We start from the raw sequence: 20142 nt of genomic DNA, 5'->3' as shown, positions 1-20142 counted from the left end.
GAGAGGATCTGCAGAGGAAAATGGGAGATACTACAAATACAGGCGTGTCAAGCTTGTCGTGTCAAACCCAAGAAGACTTGAGGCTGCAATCACTGAGTTCTGAGTGAAGGGGTCTGAATACTTCTGTAAATGTGATATTTCAGGGGGGTTTTGTATAAATGTGCAAACATTCATGAAAACCTGGGTTTACTTGGTCATTTTGGTGTATTCTGTGCACAAAAAAATTTGGTCAATCATTTTAAGAATAAGGCTGTCATGTAACAATATGTGAAAAGAGCGAAGGGGTCTGAATAATTTTCCGAATGCACTGCATGATGGAACACAAGTCAAACTCCCATTGTCCTCAATCAGAATGGGGAAGGGCAGAGGATACAAATCTGAAAAGAAAAAAGATTGTTGAAATGACCTCCACTATTATATATTAATAATTGTGGTTCAAGTTGGTTCATCAAGTCTCTAAAATTACAATTAGACATCACCTCCATGCCAACCATCTATTTGAATGTATTGTCCAATCAAGACAAGACATGTGACCATAAAACCTGCTTCAAATAAATCTTCCAATGAAGTTTAGTGAACTAAATTCGCTGACGTTTATGTCTTGATGAGTAAAGGCTTTTTTCTGGGAGGCACTGTATATGCTATTCCCAGTCATAGCCTTACAAAAACAAGGACAATCAGTATAACTCACTAACAACATGTTTTGGACAACTGAAACCATTGTTTTTCCAGTCCTGAAGAAAGACAGCTTCTTTCCAGCCCATGATGCAAGATACAGACCCTGTTGGCTGCATGTTCATCTGACTGCCACTGATTGATGCCTGCAACACACACCGCTCCTCCACCAGACAGGTGGTCTAGCAGCCTAATCCACTCCCCACATTCACTATACTGCAGCCCAGTTTACGTCAGGCCCCATAGCATTTCAGATGGAGCATTCGACTTTGAGCCATTAACCCAATTGACATTTTAGTGCAGACCTGGGCAAGATAAGGCCCCCGGCCCGCATCCGGCCCGTTGAGTCATTCTATCCGGCCCGCGATCCAAAACTTTTAAAATAATACAAAATAAAAAATCCCTAAAGAGTTCCGCAGATGACGTTACTTTATTTACTGTTGCATATTTATTTATTTTCAAATTAAAAGTCCCGTGGCACTCCCAGTAATAAGTACAGCAGTATCATACTGTCTGTTTAAAATACCTTTAAGTTGAAACAAGGTTTTTGCGTTGCTATGATAGGTAGGGACCAGCACCACAATCCACGCGCGGAAGTTATCATTTGTACGTACTATACGCAATTGATGGCTAGCGATCTCTGGAAATGAGCCTAAGAAAAGTTGATAACGAAAGCAGGGAATTTAAAAAAAACTATTGACAGGAAAATATTTGCAGATGTTGCAGGTAAAGCAACTTGCTTAATATGTTAAGCTAACGTCAAAGTTTTTAAAGAGTACAATTTACAGAGGCACTTCCAGAGCAAGCATGCAGCGAAATACAAAAACTGTCACCCGATGCTAAAATTAAACAAATCCAAGCACAGATACAGCCTCACTGATGAACATCTTGCAGCAGTACCGCACACTGCTTCAACAGAACCGCACACTGCTTCAACAGAACCGCACACTGCTTTAACAGAACCGCACACTGCTTCAACAGAAATGACTCCTGACTTCACCACACTTGTCAACGCCCATACGAGGCTCTCCTGTTCATATTGAGCGAGTAGCCCTAAAAGTTGATTTCTTGGGTCTGGGCTGCTGGAATCGCTGTCGTTAAAAGCACGTAGTACAAAAAATATACTGTATGAAGTTAGATGTTGGAATTATACCAACATTTGCTTTGAGTGAAAATCTTCAGAAGTGATTTCATTGACTTATGTCTGCCCTAATAACTATTATACCTATATAACTGTTATACACTATACATTATGTAATGTAGCTTACTCTGTTGAATTGAAAGTTAAGTTTTAAGGCAAATATGTGTTGTAACATTTCTGTTGAGTAATAACCCTAAAAAGGGATTTGTTTGGCCTTTGCCTGCCATAATAACAGTTGTTAACAGAAAATTATTTAATAAAGAACATTGTTAAAGTAAATTAAGTTCAATTATGAAAACGGTGTTGCAAGGAAAATAAATATGCTTAAATATTATATGCATGTTTACAGAGTTACACGATGGCCCACGATGCTCTCTAGCATTTTCAGTGTGGCCCCCCAGTGAAAAATATTGCCCACCCCTGTTTTAGTGGATTGTTGAAATGTTGTAAATAATAGATCACAACGTGTCATAGACACATAATCATAAAGAAACATAAAGAGACATCGCCCAACCCGAAATCTATATAATCGGCACCTTTTATTTTACAAGCAGTTATGCAGAATTACGCTAAGATCTCTTTTACACAGCCCGGTATTAACAGAAATAATAAAAACCTATGAAATACACACACATTAAAAAAAGGAGTCACTGTGAACCACAAAAAGGTCATTTATCGAACATTTGAATTGTCTTAAAGGCAACAAAACATCTAGCTTAAGGTTACTCTGCAAGAAGTGTAGACTAAATCAGTTTAACCTGACTCTGAATAAGCCTGCAGTGTCTCTAGGACTAAGTATGGTAATAACATAGTGAGGTCTGTGGCAATACCCAGAGCTACACACTGACAGGGCTGTACTCCATTCACTATCTGTGAAAACCACAACTAAAGACCTCAGAGACGGATCGCATCTGACAGGGTAGGACTGGCTTTGGGAGAGTCTGGGGTGAACATAGGATTCCAGACTGGGTAGCTAGCAGGGCCGCTAAAATAAATGGAAAAAAACAAAGAGGCAGCTCTAAGAGACGGAAGAAGCTGACAGGGAGAGAGAGAGACAAGGAAAAAGAAGAACCAGAGAGCGATAGGTAGAAGAGAGATAGAAACAGAGCAAATGAAAGGCAGAGTGAGAAAATAATGCAGGGAAAACCTGTTGGTAAAACAAATCAGAGCAGAGGGGAAAAAGTTGCTGATTAAAACAGCAGCCAAGGTCAGACGCACAGACATCAAACTCTGAGCCAGTCTGTCGATGCTGCATTGATCCGCAGGAGACTGGAACGGATCCAGGATGGGCCTGCCTGTCTGATGGACCGGGCCCCCTTCCACTGGAACGGTACAAACACCACAGACAGATGGGGTGTGGGCCTAACTGCACCCAAACACAGGTCAAACTCACAGAAATTAGCCGATGCCCGGCGAGAGTTCAGGAATATAATTGACAATTTAAGTACTGGATAAGCCCTATACACGTCCAATCTAACATTCATTAATTTATTATTGCCAAGTGTAATCAAATTATTGGGGATAACGACAAAGGACAGCTTTTCATTAAAAAGGTCAAGCGGCAACTACCTGAGAGCATTCATTAAGTTACTGGTGACAAGCCCTCAGTCTAATACGACTATTACCTTAAATTGCTAATCCACACAAAACCACTTGGTCCGGGAAAATACATTGCATAAATGTCAACAATATATGTTGTAACATTATTAAGCATTTTCATTAGTTACAATAAAGTTATCAAGCAACATTGCTGAAGGAAGCTGTTGAGACTACAAAACCAGAGATGTTGTAAGTTGACTGCTAATCCCATGATCCAATGCCCTCTCTGGACAGAGCAGCTGGTTAACATACCTACCTACCTCATTGGCTACGTAGGTATAAACTCCATCTACACACTCAATATCCGCATATAAACCTACAATTAGGGACATGGGTAAAATTGCTTAAATCAAAGGCACTATCAATCACACAAATAATAAAGATCATGGTTCGAGTTCAAAGCAGTGTTTTTTTCTAGGTTGCTGTGGCAACAATGAGTCTGCTGACTCTTGGAGACAGTAAGGGACAGAAGGGAAGTGCTTTAATTCCTGGTAGACTAAGAAACACATCAGTTTGACAGCTATTAATGAAATATGGATTTTAAAATGTAAACATACAGTGGGGAGAACAAGTATCTGATACACTGTCGATTTTGCAGGTTTTCCTACTTACAAAGCATGTAGAGGTCTGTAATTTTTATTATAAGTACACTTCAAATAAGAGAGACACAATCTAAAACAAAAATCCAGAAAATCACATTGTATGATTTTTAAATAATTAATTTGCATTTTATTGCATGGCATAAGTATTTGATCACCTACCAACCAGTAAGAATTCCATCTCTCACAGACCTGTTAATTTTTCTTTAAGAAGCCCTCCTGTTCTCCACTCATTACCTGTATTAACTGCACCTGTTTGAACTTTTTACCTGTATAAAAGACACCTGTCCACACACTCAAACAGACTCCAACCTCTCCACAATGGCCAAGACCAGAGAGCTGTGTAAGGACATCAGGGATACAATTGTAGACCTGCACAAGGCTGGGATGGGCTACAGGACCATAGGCAAGCAGCTTGGTGAGAAGGCAAATTAATTACTGAAAAAGCATACAATGTGATTTACTGGATTTTTGTTTTAGATTCCGTCTTTCACAGTTGAAGTGTACCTATCATAAAAATGACAGTCCTCTACATGCTATCTAAATGGGAAAACCTGCAAAATCGGTAGTCTATCAAATACTTGTTCTCCCCACTGTATATACATATACATTCCCTTTAAAGGGGAACACAATGTGACTACATGGAGATGCACAGAAAGTAAACAGATGTTTGACAGACTAGAATCTTATTTTTAACTTAGTGAGCTGCATAAGGTCTGAGTGAAAGGAAACATAAGCACTACCACCAATCAGTCCACACCAGAGCACAGACGCCTGTCTGTAGTACTTCCAATCAGCTGTGCACTGCAACATGGCTAAATCATTGCCGCCACAACAAATAAGTATTCAACGCCGAACATGTTTCCTCGAAGCGCACTTTGAAGACACAGTTCACATAAAGTTCCTCGACGAACAATAACCCGTAATGAATAAGAAAACCAGACGAGCCCATAGAACAGTTTATCCATTTCCTTTGGTTAGGTTGTTGTTCATTCTATTTGAGAGAAATATTTCTCTCATCTTGAGGCGCATTCCGTTTCTGAGTGTCACAGGATAGGGAACGTATATAACAAGCACTCAATGCACATTTGTCTATTTCAAGGTGGTTGCGGTTGGTTGGTCTCCCTCTGGTTGATGCTTGGAAAAAGGGTGGAGTGACTTCCTGCCTGTTGGGCCCTGTCCAGGGTTACGCTCGAATAGGGCCACTGTGTCACTGGACCCGCCTGTCTCAGCCCCAAGGTTTTAAGTCGCTATATTATTGTGTCGGGGGAGTAGGGTCAGTTCTTCTCCTGTGTAAATCAATAGATCTAAATTGTCCTTGTGTCCTGCTATGGACATGAGCCCTTGGACCACACCTCAGGACTACCTGGCCCAAAGGCCTCATAGCTGTCCCTGTCCAAAGGCCTCATAGCTGTCCCTGTCCAAAGGCCTCATAGCTGTCCCTGTCCAAAGGCCTCATAGCTGTCCCTGTCCAAAGGCCTCATAGCTGTCCCTGTCCAAAGGCCTCCAGGTCGTGTTGAAGATCAAGTAGCTGATGATATCTAACGATCTCGGCTGCAGCTCCGCTCACACACCTGATTGACCCTGTCCTTGTCCATCTGGTCATACTGCTGACTTGGATTATGTTTTACAGACTCCAGACACAGCCCACATGAATGTATTAATTACTACAACTTGTACTGATTCACTGATAATGTAAATGCTGAAAGAAATTGGTTTTAATGGCTTTTGTAAAAAGAGGGGGTCCCTAGATTTCTAGTCACCCTTTTTTAAAGTCTCAACGTGAACATCTATATAAGCAGTGAGATGGATAACCACTAGCAATTCATCATTACTGCATGGTAGACAGCAAAGCCAAATGTACCATAGGTCAATGAGGTCAAACGCCATAATGGCACAAAATAATTTTCTGTGAGTGAAAACATTTCGACAAGACAGATTACATTCAGTTGAAACAGAGGATACCAGGAAAGAACAGGCCTTTTGCCCGGAGTTTCAGTGACCAGTTGGTGCACAAACTACAAGATAGTTTTTCCAGATTCATGAAGTCTAGTTAACTATTAGTCCAATAGGGTGACTGCAGGAAGACAGAGCCATGCTTCTGTATAAACACCATGTCGTGTTAGAATACTATGCATCACAAACAATGCATTTAGCCATGTCAGCAAATGTAAAATCTGATTTGTTTTATGGATTATCAGTATTCTATAACAGACAAAAGAAATGCAATAAAAAGTATTTCAGCACTAAAGTCCAAACAAAGTGTTGAAGCGCAAGGCTAAACTACTCAGCTGGTCCAAACCCGTGGATATCATGTTGCAGTCTTGCATCATTCTCATCTCAATATCAGCAGTGCTGCTCGCGGTAACGTCATCTCACTGAAACAGCCATCTTAAAAGGCTTATTATTTTTCTAGTAATAGCCCATGAAAATGATTTGATTTGGCCACGGTGATTACAGAGTCCCCATCATTTTCCTCCCATCAACACATCCGCTAGTAAAGCCAATGTCAAGTGGTTGCTAGGTTACCTTCTCTACTTCCTGTAGGTATAGCAGGGCGATGTCTCCAGACTTCTCGTAACAGGTAATGACTTCCTGGTCTTTGTCCAGATTTAGATTGGACAGAGACGAAGAGGCAGCCGGAACTTTCTCTAGACACAGACCTGGAGAAGACATGAAGAACAGGTGGACGAACCTTTAAAATAGAGTTCATTAAATTGGCTGAATACTGGTTATATTGTGGCCTTGCCTATGGGTTGGATCATTTTACACATTGCAGTCCACCAACAAGGCTGTTTTTCACCTATAAACTTTAGTGTGACAGTGTGTTTGTGGTTGTGAGTGCAAAATGAATCAGTGGGTGATCAAAACTCCCAGACAGCCAGCAGAGAGCCCTGAATGTTTTATCAGACACTCAGAGAGCACAACACACTAATCTGACAGACATGTGGAGGAGCAACCGGAAACTCAGGGTTAGGTGGCTGTGGGAGCAAATCGTTGCCCTGCCCTGTCGGGACCTCCAAAAGTGGTGGGAGTTACCTTGGCCTGTCCAGGCCTTTGGTCTGCAGGAGCATCTGGGAGCCATTGTTTGGGGTCTGACTCAACGAGAGTCTGCCACATCACATAGCTCCAGACATGGACTGAAAAAGATATCAAAGATACCGGGCCACATTTACTTTACAGCTGGCCCTTTGTTTCTTTTATGGAGGACAAGGAACCAAATTCAACTACTGGCTACTGCGTGTCATGCTTTCACAAATGAAGGCTCAAACCTTTTTCAGGTTCCAGTCATTTTGTTCCTATGTTCAATTTTTTATCCCTTAATTTCACTGATTTCACCTGTGTCTTTATTCTTCACACCATCTGTCGTTTTCCCTTTATAACCTCTCTACGAAGTCTCGCTAGTTGTCGGTCACTGTTTCATGTTACGTTTGAGTTTCCTGTCCTTGAGTAATCAGTCCTTTAAAGCCTTGTTGTGATATTGTAAGTATTTGAATTAAAAGTCTTTGTTAGCGTTACTCTTCGATTGTGTCCTGCTTCTTCAGAACACGTGACAGTCTGCCTGACCTTTGCAAAGAGTGTGGTCTGTGTTTCTGTCAACCAGACCATTGTGTTTGGAAAGAGACGATATGCAGGAAAATTAACTTCCATCATGGCTACACACACCTGGTTGTTTTGAAACCCAATCTGCCGTTCCCGAAGCCCTCTTTTCAAACATGGCGTGAATAATAGATAACAGCCTTAATAACTAATTAAATATAAATAACGCTAGCCTCTGGAATTACACAAGACTACACCAACTGTGTTGCGCTCAAACAAACAGAGCCGTACGCAAAGGGCAAAAACAATACAAGCCGAGGGGTTTGTCCGTCATCTCCCCGTGAGTGCTCCACGCACCCCGAAACCTCTGCATATATTAGAGCAGCTCTTCATGGGACACGACTGGAACATGAACGCGGCCTCTGATGACAAGCGACTGACTGAGTGACTCATTAAACAGAAAGCGAGAGGAGGAGGGGGAGACGGACGTTAAAATGCTCTGTCACAGATGGACAGACACCCACCATGGGAGGAGGGGGGGGCGAGGGGGGGACTGACGGGGGAGGAAGCAACAGAGACGGATGGCAGCAGCCAGGACGCCCTGTGCCCGTGTGTGGGTTAATAACTAGAGCCGGTGGATTCTCCTGTCATCGTGTGGTTTTCGGCTCTGCTCTCTCGGCTGCCAGGCCACACATAACTTATTCATACCACCGTGGCACCTTCACAGCCTAATGGGCTCCTCTGTTACTCTAAACACGCCGACCCGACCCCTTCTCCCCTCCACTCCTCTCGATTAGGGTGCTCATTAAACTTTAACAGCCGAACAGTCTCCCCGTTACGACCCCCCCCCAACCCCCGTCTGACAAACAGGACGGCCGGTCTGGACACCATTTCATAAGACAGACTATGTTTTGGCATAACTGGTAGGGTTAGATTTTATGAAGTAAAAGTAGGAATCTTTTTTATGATCAGTAAAAATACATTTGCAACTTCAGTGTCACCATTTAGATTGCTAAGTAAAAATGTGTGTGTATATTTTACGTGTTCTTGTGAGGACCCGTAAAATATGTTCTTGTGAGGACCAATAATCCAAGTAATAGTAAAACAAGAATACATTTGACCTTCACATTTTGCAAGCCCCCACAAGGATAAAGGATACTTTTAGCTAACAGGTTAGGTTTAGGTTAGTTACAATTGGGGTTAGAATCAGGGGTTCAAGGGTTAGGTTTAGGTGTAGGATGAAGGTTGGGTTTATGAGGGCTAATGATAGACTAATGAAAATGCAAATGAAAATGCTTTCAATGGAACTTTTTAAAAGAAATCTGTAAATGTGTGCTTGTCTGTGTGCATAACTTTTACTATATTCTTGTGGGTTGCAAAAACCAAGTGATTGGTGGGGCTAGCTGTGTGTGTGTGTGTGTGTGTGTGTTCGTGCGTGCTAGGCTACTGTAGTGGAAGGGCCAGGCTGCGACAGCACTCTTTCCATCTCAGCTCACAGCCGGCCAATGTAATGCTGCAGGTCTGTCAAAACTCTGATAAACACCCCAGCACTGCAGTCCTGGCTGACACTTCCACTGTGCTCTGCATGAAGAAACTGGGATATGAAAGTGAGCGAGAGAGTGAGTGTGTGAGTTGAGTTCTTAAAAGTGAACCTCTTCCACCACCATGTGGCCAAACAACACACGCACGGGATACTAGGTCAAACAGAGGAGACAGGAACTGCTGTAACCTTTTAAGACCTCTTCAATTTATCCAAATTTAAAATGCTTTTTTTTTTTAAATCCTCAGTCTACACATAACACCCCATAATGGCAAAGAGAAGTGAAAACATGTCAGAGAAAAGAAAACAAACCATGAAGTCCAAGGAACTCTCTGTAGACCTCCGAGATTGAATTGTGTCGAGACACAGATCTGGGGAATGTTATGGGGAAAAAGTTGTGAAATTTCCCAGGAGAACAGTGGGCTCCATTATTTTGAAATATAAGATGTTTGGAACCCCCAAGCCTCTTGAGTAATCGGGTAAGTAACAGGACAAGAAGGGCCTTGATCATGAAAGTGACCAGGAACCCAATGGCCACTACATCAGAGCTTCTCTCCACAGATGGGAGAACCTTCCAGAAGCACAACCATCTCTGCAGCACTCCATCAATCAGGCCATTATGGAAGAGTGGCAAGACAGAAGCCACTCCTAAGTAAAAGGCATATGACATCCAGGCTGAAGGACTGAGAGCATGAGGAAAAAGATGATCTGGTCTGATAAGACCAATATCGTACAATTAGGTCTGAATGCCGAGCGCTAGGCCTGGCGAAACCAAGATACTGCTCATCAACTGGCTAATACCATCCCTACGGTGAAGCACTGTGGTGGTAGCATCACGCCATCGGGACGCTTGTCAGAAGCAGTGACTGGGAGACTGGTCAGGCACACATTTCTAAAAAAGTGTTTTTGCTCTGTCATTATAGCTTATAAAATGCAGATAGAAGATGTGGTAGTTAATTCATCTTGTGTTCTCATGTACTAGACTGAGCAGAGTGGAAGGGCCCCCAAATAGACATACAGAAACAGAGTATTGGGGAACGACTGTAGCCCAGACACAACATCCTAATTGGGACCGACCAGAACCAGCAGTTAGTTAACACATTAACCCCCAGCTTCAGTTCTTCTGACAACAAACTAGGATTACCTCAAAAGATTTAGAGTTTTAGGAAATCGTTGTTTGGGGCCGGCCGGCCGCCAAAAGGTTTGATCCCACCTGCAGCCTCGTCCACCACCCGAGACCGATTCGGAGCCGGAGAGACAAACGCGGACTGGTGTTAAGGGGGAGTGAACTACAGTCGGTGCCCACGGTTCCACCTTACCTTTGGTAGCGTATGCCTCTGCAATCATGGACAGGCGGTAGACGGGGGCTCCCACCAGCGCCAGCTCATCCAGAGTCACTTTGCTGTACTGGTTGAGGGCCTCACTGTAGTCACCCTCCACGTAGGACAGCTTGGCCATCAACATGCTGGCCTCCTGCATGTAGTCAGGCTAGAAAGGAGACGTATCAGTCAATCACTCTAATGTATTAAATAAAGCCCCTTTAAACAGCAGCAGTTGTCAGAAAGTGCTTTCACAGATACCCAGCAGGAAACCTCAAAAAAGCAAGCAACGACAAGAATTGATGCACTGTTGCTAGGACAAACTCCCTAGTAGGGGTCAAAACTTAGGAAGAAACCTAGACAGGAATCAGACTCTGAGGGGTGGCCAGTCCTCTTAAGGCTCTGACGGGTGAAGATTATAAGAGCACATGACCTTTCGGGAATTAAATGATAGTACATCTTCTGAAAGCAAAGAAGTTTGGCTAAATGTACAATATTCAGAGAGAGAAAGGCCACGGAAGCAGTGAGGCAATACAGTGATTACACAATAGGGGATTATTACAGTGTTACCGTTATAAGACTGAACTGGACTGTTATTATGACAGTAATAAGACTGAACCAGACCAGTACCATGGTAAATCATTAACATCTACCTTGAGGTTCCCTCGGTCCAGGGCAGCCGTCAGGTGCTTCCGGACCTCCACTAGCCTGGGTCTTGGACCCCTGGGGCTGGCCCCCTGTTTGATGGGGTTCTCCTTCAGGTACTGCTGGAGCTTGGACTCCCCCAGAAGCAGCTCCCCCAGGTCATCTGAAACACACCAAGTTTAGAGTACACTTCAATTGGGTTTAGAGGTATAACATAAGCCTCTCCTCCCCAGTTCAACAGGGTAATATTGAGCAGGCATCAAATGTAAGTAAAAGGAAGGAAACAAGGAAAGACTACCTGGAACTTATTGTGGACTTATTGCAATAAAACGTGTTTTCATCACTACAGTATTGCAATGTTTTACCTATGTATGGAAAGTTCAAATAATATTTTGCAATAATAACCTCACCTAAAGGATTATTAGGAACACCATACTAATACTGTGTTTGACCCCCTTTCGCCTTCAGAACTGCCTTCATTCTACGTGGCATTGATTCAACAAGGTGCTGAAAGCATTCTTTAGAAATGTTGGCCCATATTGATAGGATAGCATCTTGCAGTTGATGGAGATTTGTGGGATGCACATCCAGGGCACAAAGCTCCCGTTCCACCACATCCCAAAGATGCTCTATTGGGTTGAGATCTGGTGACTGTGGGGGCCATTTCAGTACAGTGAACTCATTGTCATGTTCAAGAAACCAATTTGAAATGATTCGAGCTTTGTGACATGGTGCATTATCCTGCTGGAAGTAGCCATCAGAGGATGGTGGTCATAAAGCCCGTGCCCGTGGTGCGTAGATTGCCAATCTTTTCCTTGACATCAATTCATGCACGAGTCAGTGCCACATTTTCATTGTCGCCTAAATCAATATGAAAGAAAAGTTTCTACGGCAAATTATGCAGGCTATATGAAAAAGGCAATTTGTCCAAACGTCTTTCTTTTGTGACTTATCGTTAATGTCTCCTCTGCTGTGCTTATCAATACACAGGCACATTTCCCCCCATTTCTATGCAATATATGTATTAGAGTTCAGCGTTGACCAAGGTTACCTCCCTAACTCTTAAACATGTTTGGCAGTATTGTGCTCTGTTCAATCCCCAATGTCTATACTCAGCCAAGTTGAAAGGTAAAAGACGGAATATAGACGAGGACCAAAACTGGTGTGGTCTAGTATATTTGTTGGGCAAGAAGTTGATTATAGGCAACAGTCCGTTCTATAGACAAGCATACCAACCAACCAAGATTAGTATTAGTAGTATTAGTGTTACTCAATGACTCCCTCAGTTGGATTTTAAAGTGACTCATAAGCTAATCAGTTTGTTAACCGTTCAACTGCCCCCATATTCATGACAGGAGAGCATGACACTATTCTAGGCTGACAAAACATACTTGCATGGGAACTCTTCCTGATCATGACGTTACAAGCTCAATGACGTCCCAAATGCATACATCCACACAACTACAATCTACCTTTGAGACGTACGCTCATTGCTTTAAGGTTTGAATTTAGTTTTTGTTGAGTTATGTAATGCACGTCCCCTCACTGTCTATGATGATGTCAATGGTTTTATTTATGAATATATTAAATCTTTATTTTAACTGGATATGTCTAGAGAGACCAATGTTTATTTCAAGTTGCAGCCAAAACTAGTCTACAAAACAAATTAACAAGCCATATGTATAGAAAACGGAAAAATAGCTAACCTTTAACTAGCTTAGTTAGGTATTTTAGAAAGTATTTCGATTGAGTGACAACTTTCAATTTACATGCATAGTACCGGGAATAATCGTTGCCCAAATTTTGTTAGCCAAACACGAAAGGATTGCTAGCTCTGACTGAAATGACAGAAAATTGTCAAAACAGGAAATAGGAAGTGATCGGGTATATACACTTTGAAACCTCTGTGTTCGGGGTTCGCATAACTATAAACTTGGACGGTGTGTTCAATATTGTTATTTCGTTTGCACTGGTGACAACTAGAAGTAACTGGCTATCTGGTAGCAAGTGGCAATGTCATTATTGTAACTTAGACTGGCTAGCGTGGTTGGGAAAGCCCGTGGATTATACTCCACGTCCAGGCCCCAAATCGCTGAATGAACGGCAAATCAAAACATTACAAGAATTATAAACATATCTTACCGTTGGATATTAGTTTGGCAGAGAGTTGCCGTACGAGCTCTGGTATCTTGTCCCATTGCCCTTCCGAACGGCATCGTTCTATCTCTGTCTCGAGTCGTGACCCAGACTTTCTCGCTGTCATCTTCAAGCAGAGACCAAAACACGACAGCCACGAAGCATCGGCAGCAGCACGGGTTGCAGAAGAGAGACGAAATGGAAACAGCGAACCCCAGCGATAGCTCTCACTATCAAAGGTGTTTTTATTCAGGTTTATTGACATTCCAATAGAAATGTATCGTTACACATTATTTAGTTGTTTGTTTAGCTAACTTTTTACAATGATAAGTCAGACAAACATTGTGAATTCGAAATACTTTAATACGAATACATTCATATTGATCCTTTCTCCCGAAAGGCTAAAAAGATCTCATTGTATTTGCTGCAACCTTGCTCACAAGATTCCAACTACCTTTTCCTTTAACGGTTTATTTTCACACCAACATTCACATTAGTGCACTAGAATACACCTTTAAAGTATTTGTTAATTTTAGCAAAAGTAAAAAATTATTTCTAGGCTAAGTAATATGAAAACACATTGCTGTTTAGGTAGGACAGACGTATTGCAATCTCCAAACTGCTCCAACTCTTTGTGGTATAGGGTATATCTTAAGCCCAGGTAAAATCAACTATAGAAATATTTATTTCTCAGTTGGACAAATGTTAACATAGAAATGTAGCTCAACACAAGCACACATGCCATGAGATAATAGCCAAGGTATGTGTAAAAAATATATACACCTCAGAGCACTGCTTGTGCTCTAAAAAAATGCAAAAGTAGTTTACAAACTGAGAGCATTTACCTTCTTAACAAAACATGAAGGCCCACATTACTCTGTACATTAAGACAGTGGTTCTGTCCTAGCAAATACACAGCAGTGAGGTATTGTTGTTATAAGAATTGACAGCACAAAACAAGTTAACACAGCCTCGAAAGATGTAAAACATGCTTAAGACAGTAGTCTTCTCAGGTACCGTACCAGTAATAAAAAAATACAAAAAGTGAAACTGTCAAAGACAAGTATGGCAAGACAGAATAACAAATATTTGGCAAGGTTTGTGTAGCTTTCTATAGATCTAACAGTGTTGGTCCATTCTATTTTACTTTTATCCTATGGCATTGAGCTACTATTAAGGCAAACCTGTAAAGAATCAGTCTGGATACATTTTCTCCATTACAGTTTTCTTGCCCAATAGTTTAGCATTGGAAAATTGTTATACTTACACCTAGACACAACTGAAGATCCAAACCCATCTCATATTGACAAAAATGAGAATAAAAAAGTTCATATAAATCTTATTTTAAGCATATAAAAACACTTCATTCAGACTTCATTGTACTATCGAAAATATAAAACAAGGCAGAAGATACAGTGCTTCTCTGAACTTTAGAGAGGGAGTTTCAGTAATGCAAGTTGACCTTTGGAATTATCAGTGTTTGATTGTGTATTTGCCTTTTTGGAGCTGAGAGATGTACAACTTGGATTTGCTGCCATCAAGTCGTTTAAACCACACCTCATCGTTGTTGATCGTGGTAATTATGGCACTGCGGACAGAGGATAAAACATTGAACTTATTAAATAGAGAAAAGACAACAAATAGAACACTTCATCCAAAAAGGTACTCATCCCCAGAATGTCAATGTGTTCCCCTTACCTTGTAGGAAATTCATCTTTTTTGTCAATACATATCGTTTGTCCACGGCAGTACCATTCTCCATCATAAAACAACTTTCCCTCTTCTGATCGAGCATTATGCTGATGCTTTTCATTCTTATTGGTTGAGACTGTAATAAATGTTTGAAAACAAAATATAGTCAATATAGGAACATCTTTTTAACTTTCAATTGGGTATATGTATTGTGTATTCATGGTGTGGCTTGGAAATTACAAAAGCGTACATCTTACCTCTGTGTGGTCCTAAAGTAGCCACCGCCTGCAAGACATACATTTTAAAATATCAACACTCACAATTTAAATTCAAACCATGCAGTGCACCTCTGAGGCAAAGTTACCTTTCTGATTGCTGTCCAGTCCTCCAGTATATCCAAGTCTTGTAACATATAGACAATATATGGTCGTACAAATGTTAAGGAAATAGTAAGTACAGAAGTGAGGGTGAAGAACAGGTGCAAGTATAAATATATAAAAATAATATCTTGCATGCAAGGATATCCGACACAACAACTGGCTTTTTCTTTTTGTCTGGACTAAATGGATCTTTCCTCTTGTTCTTCCTTGACTGCAGCTCATCATTCCAAAGTTCTATGTGAGAAAATAAGAGTAAATACAGATAGGAAAGATTAAGAAATGGCACTATAGGCCCATTTCCTGAACACAGACTTAGGCTATTCCTGGACAGACAAACTCATTGGAGGAATTTACAGAAATAGCTACCATTACAGGTTTTGCAACTGTGTATCATGGGTCTAGCCAAACAAGAGCTGGGTTATGCACCTAAGTAGTTCTTGTAATGACTTGAGGGTACCTGAGGTTATGTCAATACTGTGCCGGTCCTCCTCAAGCCGCCGGATCTTTTCTTCAAGTTCGCTCTGCACTGTATCAAACAACAGCAGCTTCTCACTCTGAGACAAACAAGAAGGAATCGAAGGTTACAATGACCACCAAATAAGACACTGTACAAATAAATTCATTAGAAAGTTTTAAGATGGACATGGGTGTAGAAATGTGGACTTCCCAGCATCAATGCTCACCTCCCAGTGTTGGGAAGCAGCTTGAATTTCACAGTCATGTTTGTTTTTTACAGACTCTACACAAAGCTCCCGGTAGATGCCTGGGAATAGAAATAATTATTTCCCAGTGAGACATGCCTGCATACAGTTGATGCAATTTCCTTCATTAGATTGACTTTGTCTACCTTCTGGTGTTCTTCGTTTCAGCAATTTGTGAAATCAGTTTTAGGCAACGTAAACAACACAATCCAAAGGTTCTGCAAGAGACTTACCTGCAACCTTTGTTCTGATCTGCATGTTCTCCTGCAGATTTGCTAAGGGATCCAGGTATTCCGTGGCCTTGCCTGCAATCACCTCCTGGAGTTTAGCATCAACCTGACTCAACCTCTCCTTGTACAACCTGAACAAAACAGATTGTATTCAATATTTTATTGCAGGTTTTCTGATCATACATCTTGGGACTTAACAACAACAAAATGGACAGCCAAACATTTCAATTTGTGAATATAATTAACTTAAATTAAAAAAGTAAACCTTAGGCCAAAATAGAAGGCATTACATAGAAGCATGCAAGATTAGCACTCATCCAATGAAGCTGTTATAGCAGCACATGTTTGATTGGTGAAAAGTTGGTTGTCATGAAATGTAAATGTTGGATTCAACAACCACCCCTTTAAATAAAAACGTTAATGAAAGTATGTTTGACACGCCACTGTCAAAATAAGTCCAATGTAAATTATTGACTTACTGGTCTTTGAGGTCTCCGAATTGTTTCTCCAGATTTGTCATTTCATCAAGGCACTCTATCCTTCTCCTTTCACAGTCCTCATCGTCCATCTCTACAACGCATGCATATTGTTGAAATTACCTTTTTTAATAAACGCAACTAATGTTATCTATGTGTTATCTATGCAAATCAAACAAACTGCGTTGGTAAAGCAATGATTACCTGAGCTATCGCCATCCTCTGACACGGACGAGCTCTCAGTGTCATCCTCGTCTGAACTGCTCCCTTCTTGTTCGGGATAATCGACTTCCATGATCTCCTCATGGTTACTTTCTTTCTTTTCTCGAGAATGGATTGGCATGTTCTCTTCCTTCTTTTGCCTGAATTTTAATCATAATGTTTGCATCAATGCCAGATAAATGACATATTTAGCCAGAAAACCACAGTTATTAGCTAGTTCAAAGCTTGAACTTACCAGATGCTAGCGAAGGTTTAATAGCTAGCTAAGTGCAGTAGTTTTAACTTTTTTCAAACGTGTTACTTTCAACTAGAGGTGGGTAGCTACATGCGCAATCGTTACTGAATCTGTGTAAATAATATACGTTTGCTTAGTTAATTAGCTAGCTAGATAGCTAATAAAAATAACAACAAACAACCAATGAATGCGTCAGAAATAAAGATTTCGCGCTAGCAAGCTACTGTAGCTGTCGAAAACCGCCCATGAGTTCATCTGATTAAATTAGTAGCTAAACAATGATGTAACTATATTACAGTAAAGCAAAAGAATGACCCAATCTTGTTTTATAAACGATAAAAAAAAAAACGTTTTAATGGAAAGCTAGCAAGCTAGCCTGAAATAATTTAAGCTAAAAACAAACTATAAATCGCGCATGTACCCGGTTCACTGAGTGTCATTATTTGACGTTAGGGAATTGTAGTTTCTTTATAACTATGTTTCCATGAAGTAATAGTGCAATAACTAAGAAATAAAACTACACTCCACATGCAGTACGCCCTTCCCACTAAACCCCATTTTAGACCATACAAATCAATTCAAGAAATGCTGAGAATTGAATATTGTTGTGAATAAAATATTGTATAGAATGTTCAATGAATATGCTGATTAAGTCTGCGCGAAACCGTATGCAACTATCTACCTTGTTAAACTAGCCTTACTATCTAGATTTAACCTTAAAACAAAAATCAGTGGAAAGAAATTTGGTGCATGGCTTCAGTTTTTTTAAGTGTATGTCTATTTCAAATCAAGTAAGATCCCAAATCGACCGCATACGCCCCTTGCTCCTGTGTAAATCCGAAAAGGTTTTACAGTTATGATCAGTGTTCATTGTTAAAAGTTTCCCTTTGATATACTTGGTGTATGATTCACCATATTAGTTACACCAATCCTATCTGATATTATAATTGCAAAAGCATGCCGATTATCTTGATGAACACAGACATCTAGACACTACAGTTGTGGTGCATAGCGTATTATATAATGCCTAACTTTAGAAATACAAGAATATTTCATTTATAAGTCTCGAGCTGTTATGTTAATTGTTTCCATTAATCATTCCGGACACTAGGTAAGTATTTCTATTTCCCCTAACAGACCGTAGCGTTGAATTGCTCTGATTTCCATTATCTTGTTTTTCATATCTCAAGCTCCGCCATGTTTTGAGATTTTAAGGAGAGGTGTGTGTTGGTTGGGTTGCGGAGAGGGTAGCCACGATTTACGCTAGGGTTTTCCCCCCCAGCAAAATGCATACTTCTCTTCGACTTGTATCTATTTACATACATTGTATGGTCTTTGCAGGCTGTTAGATCGCAGGACATCAAATGATAACTGACCTCCAGCTCTTGTGGTTAGCCACCTATTGAAGAAGATTAGCAGGGGCTTTGCTCCCTCCTACAAATTCTTTCGTCTCCAGCTTTCGGAATGTTTTCCAAAAAGCCTCATGGGGACGTCAAAAAATCAACACAGAAAGTGTTGGATCCAAAGAAAGATGTGCTGACACGGCTGAAACACCTGCGGATTGTTATAGGTAAATCGAAACGAGATATTTTCAGTGATAGATACAGTAGTACTGTGTAGCTTGATGCTAATCCTTTCCTAGCTGAAGCGACTTTATCTGTTGTTGCTGCGGAGTATCATACATACATTGCTGCTAATGTTACACATTATTAGACAGTTTGGAAGCATACAGTCATAACATTCGTACTGTTGTATCTAGCCATAATGGATTGTACAGTCGTGAGTAATCGGAGTGCTTGAAATTAAGTTGTTGTAATAAACGTCAATACAAATGATGTAAAGTGTAGTAATATAGTTGCATACTGACAGTAAAATTAGTTCGATATAGGATGGTCCTCTTTTATTCTGCATTGAAATCAAGATTTCAATCGTGTTTTGATATACAGTCTAATTTGTACAAACAGTCTTGTTGCCAAATTAACTCAACCTCAAACCATGTTCATGGGACATACACTGTGCTAGAATAAGACCTCATATCCGAATAATTTAGGGAGTTCCTCCAAGAACTGCCTGCAAGACAGAGTCCTGCCTATAGGGGCCACTCAGGAGGATGGGCTTGGCTGTGAGCACTGGGTGGGACCCCATGAATAACAGCAAATGTAAACCGGGGCTTCCTTTGGGATTTGTTATGTCAGTTTTAGAGAGTGCAGTCATACTGTATTTTCAGAGTTTCCTGAGCTTATAGCCAGAAGCCCACTTGGGCTTTTATGTTTTGAGAGGAATAGATGGTTGAATGGTGTATTTCTTTATGTAAGAACAATGTGTTCACTCTGCTTAAAAATATATTCACTTATTGTTTGTTTTTTATGAAAATGATTCGGTATGTTCAGAAAAATAAAACCAATGTCAGTGACTTCATCAAAGATAATGAGGTGAAGCTTTGCTATTAAAGCTTCATTACATTGCGGCTTCTGTGTGAAACATTGCATTTCTAAACTTATGAGCACGTTTCTTCTATTGTATTCAATGCAGTTACCAGGTTTCCTGTTTCCATTGGCCCCAGTACAATAACTGGTGTGAGAATACGGAATGTCATCATGCCATTGTGCTGTAATTCAACTAGCTGAGGTTGGAGAGGCATGGGTTTGCTTCTGAGAAATTGCATGGACCAATGTTTCAGGCCTAAAGTTTCTAGTTAATTGTTGTTTAGTGAAATATGACAACATTGTCTAGGCTTAGCTATTTAGGCTAATTTAATAACTGTAGTAGCTAGCATAAATAGGCTGAATTTGTGAGTCTAAAGACATTAGACATGAGTTCCATATTTTAGGCCTTTTATGTTTAAAAGTAGCATTAATGTTCCTCTGTTTTTATTGCTGTACACACATGTTAAACCTTCAGTTGAGTGGCTTCAGTTTGTCAAGAAGGAGTGGGTAGGCTAGGAGCTGCACTCCAGGAGAACTGGAAGGGTGTGCCCTGACACCGCTGACTATCCATGGGAAATGTCAAGCG

The 20142-nt window shown here is 40.8% G+C and overlaps 3 protein-coding genes across 18 annotated transcripts in view; 1 reads left to right on the top strand and 2 right to left on the bottom strand.

Annotated features, from left to right (window-relative positions):
• The window catches only part of ttc7b (tetratricopeptide repeat domain 7B), a 63687-nt gene extending 50268 nt beyond the window's left edge, over positions 1 to 13419 (bottom strand). For 2 of the 6 annotated variants that reach the window (XM_029125377.2, XM_029125378.2), the window contains exons 1-4: positions 13201 to 13418; positions 11067 to 11221; positions 10414 to 10582; positions 6544 to 6677 (exon numbers count right to left, since the gene is read on the bottom strand). In XM_029125377.2, coding sequence (XP_028981210.1) covers positions 6544 to 6677; positions 10414 to 10582; positions 11067 to 11221; positions 13201 to 13321 — 579 coding nt within the window. In that variant the 5' untranslated portion in view covers positions 13322 to 13418. Of the gene's footprint in view, positions 1 to 6543; positions 6678 to 10413; positions 10583 to 11066; positions 11222 to 13200 lie in introns of all 6 variants that reach the window. The other 4 variants (XM_020054164.3, XM_029125379.2, XM_029125376.2 and 1 more) reach the window with 3 other exon arrangements.
• Positions 13420 to 13536: 117 nt separating this feature from the next.
• brms1la (BRMS1 like transcriptional repressor a) lies at positions 13537 to 17562 on the bottom strand. The gene is made up of 11 exons (XM_010878668.3): positions 17131 to 17562; positions 16878 to 17035; positions 16677 to 16767; positions 16201 to 16328; positions 15950 to 16029; positions 15724 to 15820; positions 15411 to 15500; positions 15251 to 15315; positions 15144 to 15171; positions 14893 to 15022; positions 13537 to 14782 (listed from the first exon to the last, which is right to left on the bottom strand). The coding sequence occupies exons 2-11, from the start codon at positions 17014 to 17016 to the stop codon at positions 14668 to 14670; spliced, it is 963 nt and encodes a 320-aa protein (XP_010876970.1). The 5' UTR covers positions 17017 to 17035; positions 17131 to 17562; the 3' UTR covers positions 13537 to 14667.
• A 739-nt stretch (positions 17563 to 18301) lies between these two features.
• The window catches only part of ralgapa1 (Ral GTPase activating protein catalytic subunit alpha 1), a 72290-nt gene continuing 70449 nt past the window's right edge, over positions 18302 to 20142 (top strand). For 5 of the 11 annotated variants that reach the window (XM_034297455.1, XM_034297456.1, XM_034297454.1 and 2 more), the window contains exon 1: positions 18302 to 18700. In XM_034297455.1, the coding sequence (XP_034153346.1) occupies positions 18595 to 18700 (106 nt within the window). In that variant the 5' untranslated portion in view covers positions 18302 to 18594. The remainder of the gene's footprint in view (positions 18701 to 20142) is intronic. The other 6 variants (XM_034297458.1, XM_034297457.1, XM_029125547.2 and 3 more) reach the window with 4 other exon arrangements.

The sequence above is a fragment of the Esox lucius genome, chromosome 15 (genome assembly GCF_011004845.1).
Source record: "Esox lucius isolate fEsoLuc1 chromosome 15, fEsoLuc1.pri, whole genome shotgun sequence".
NCBI lineage: Eukaryota > Metazoa > Chordata > Actinopteri > Esociformes > Esocidae > Esox > Esox lucius.
This window is presented reverse-complemented; position numbering and strand designations above follow the sequence as displayed.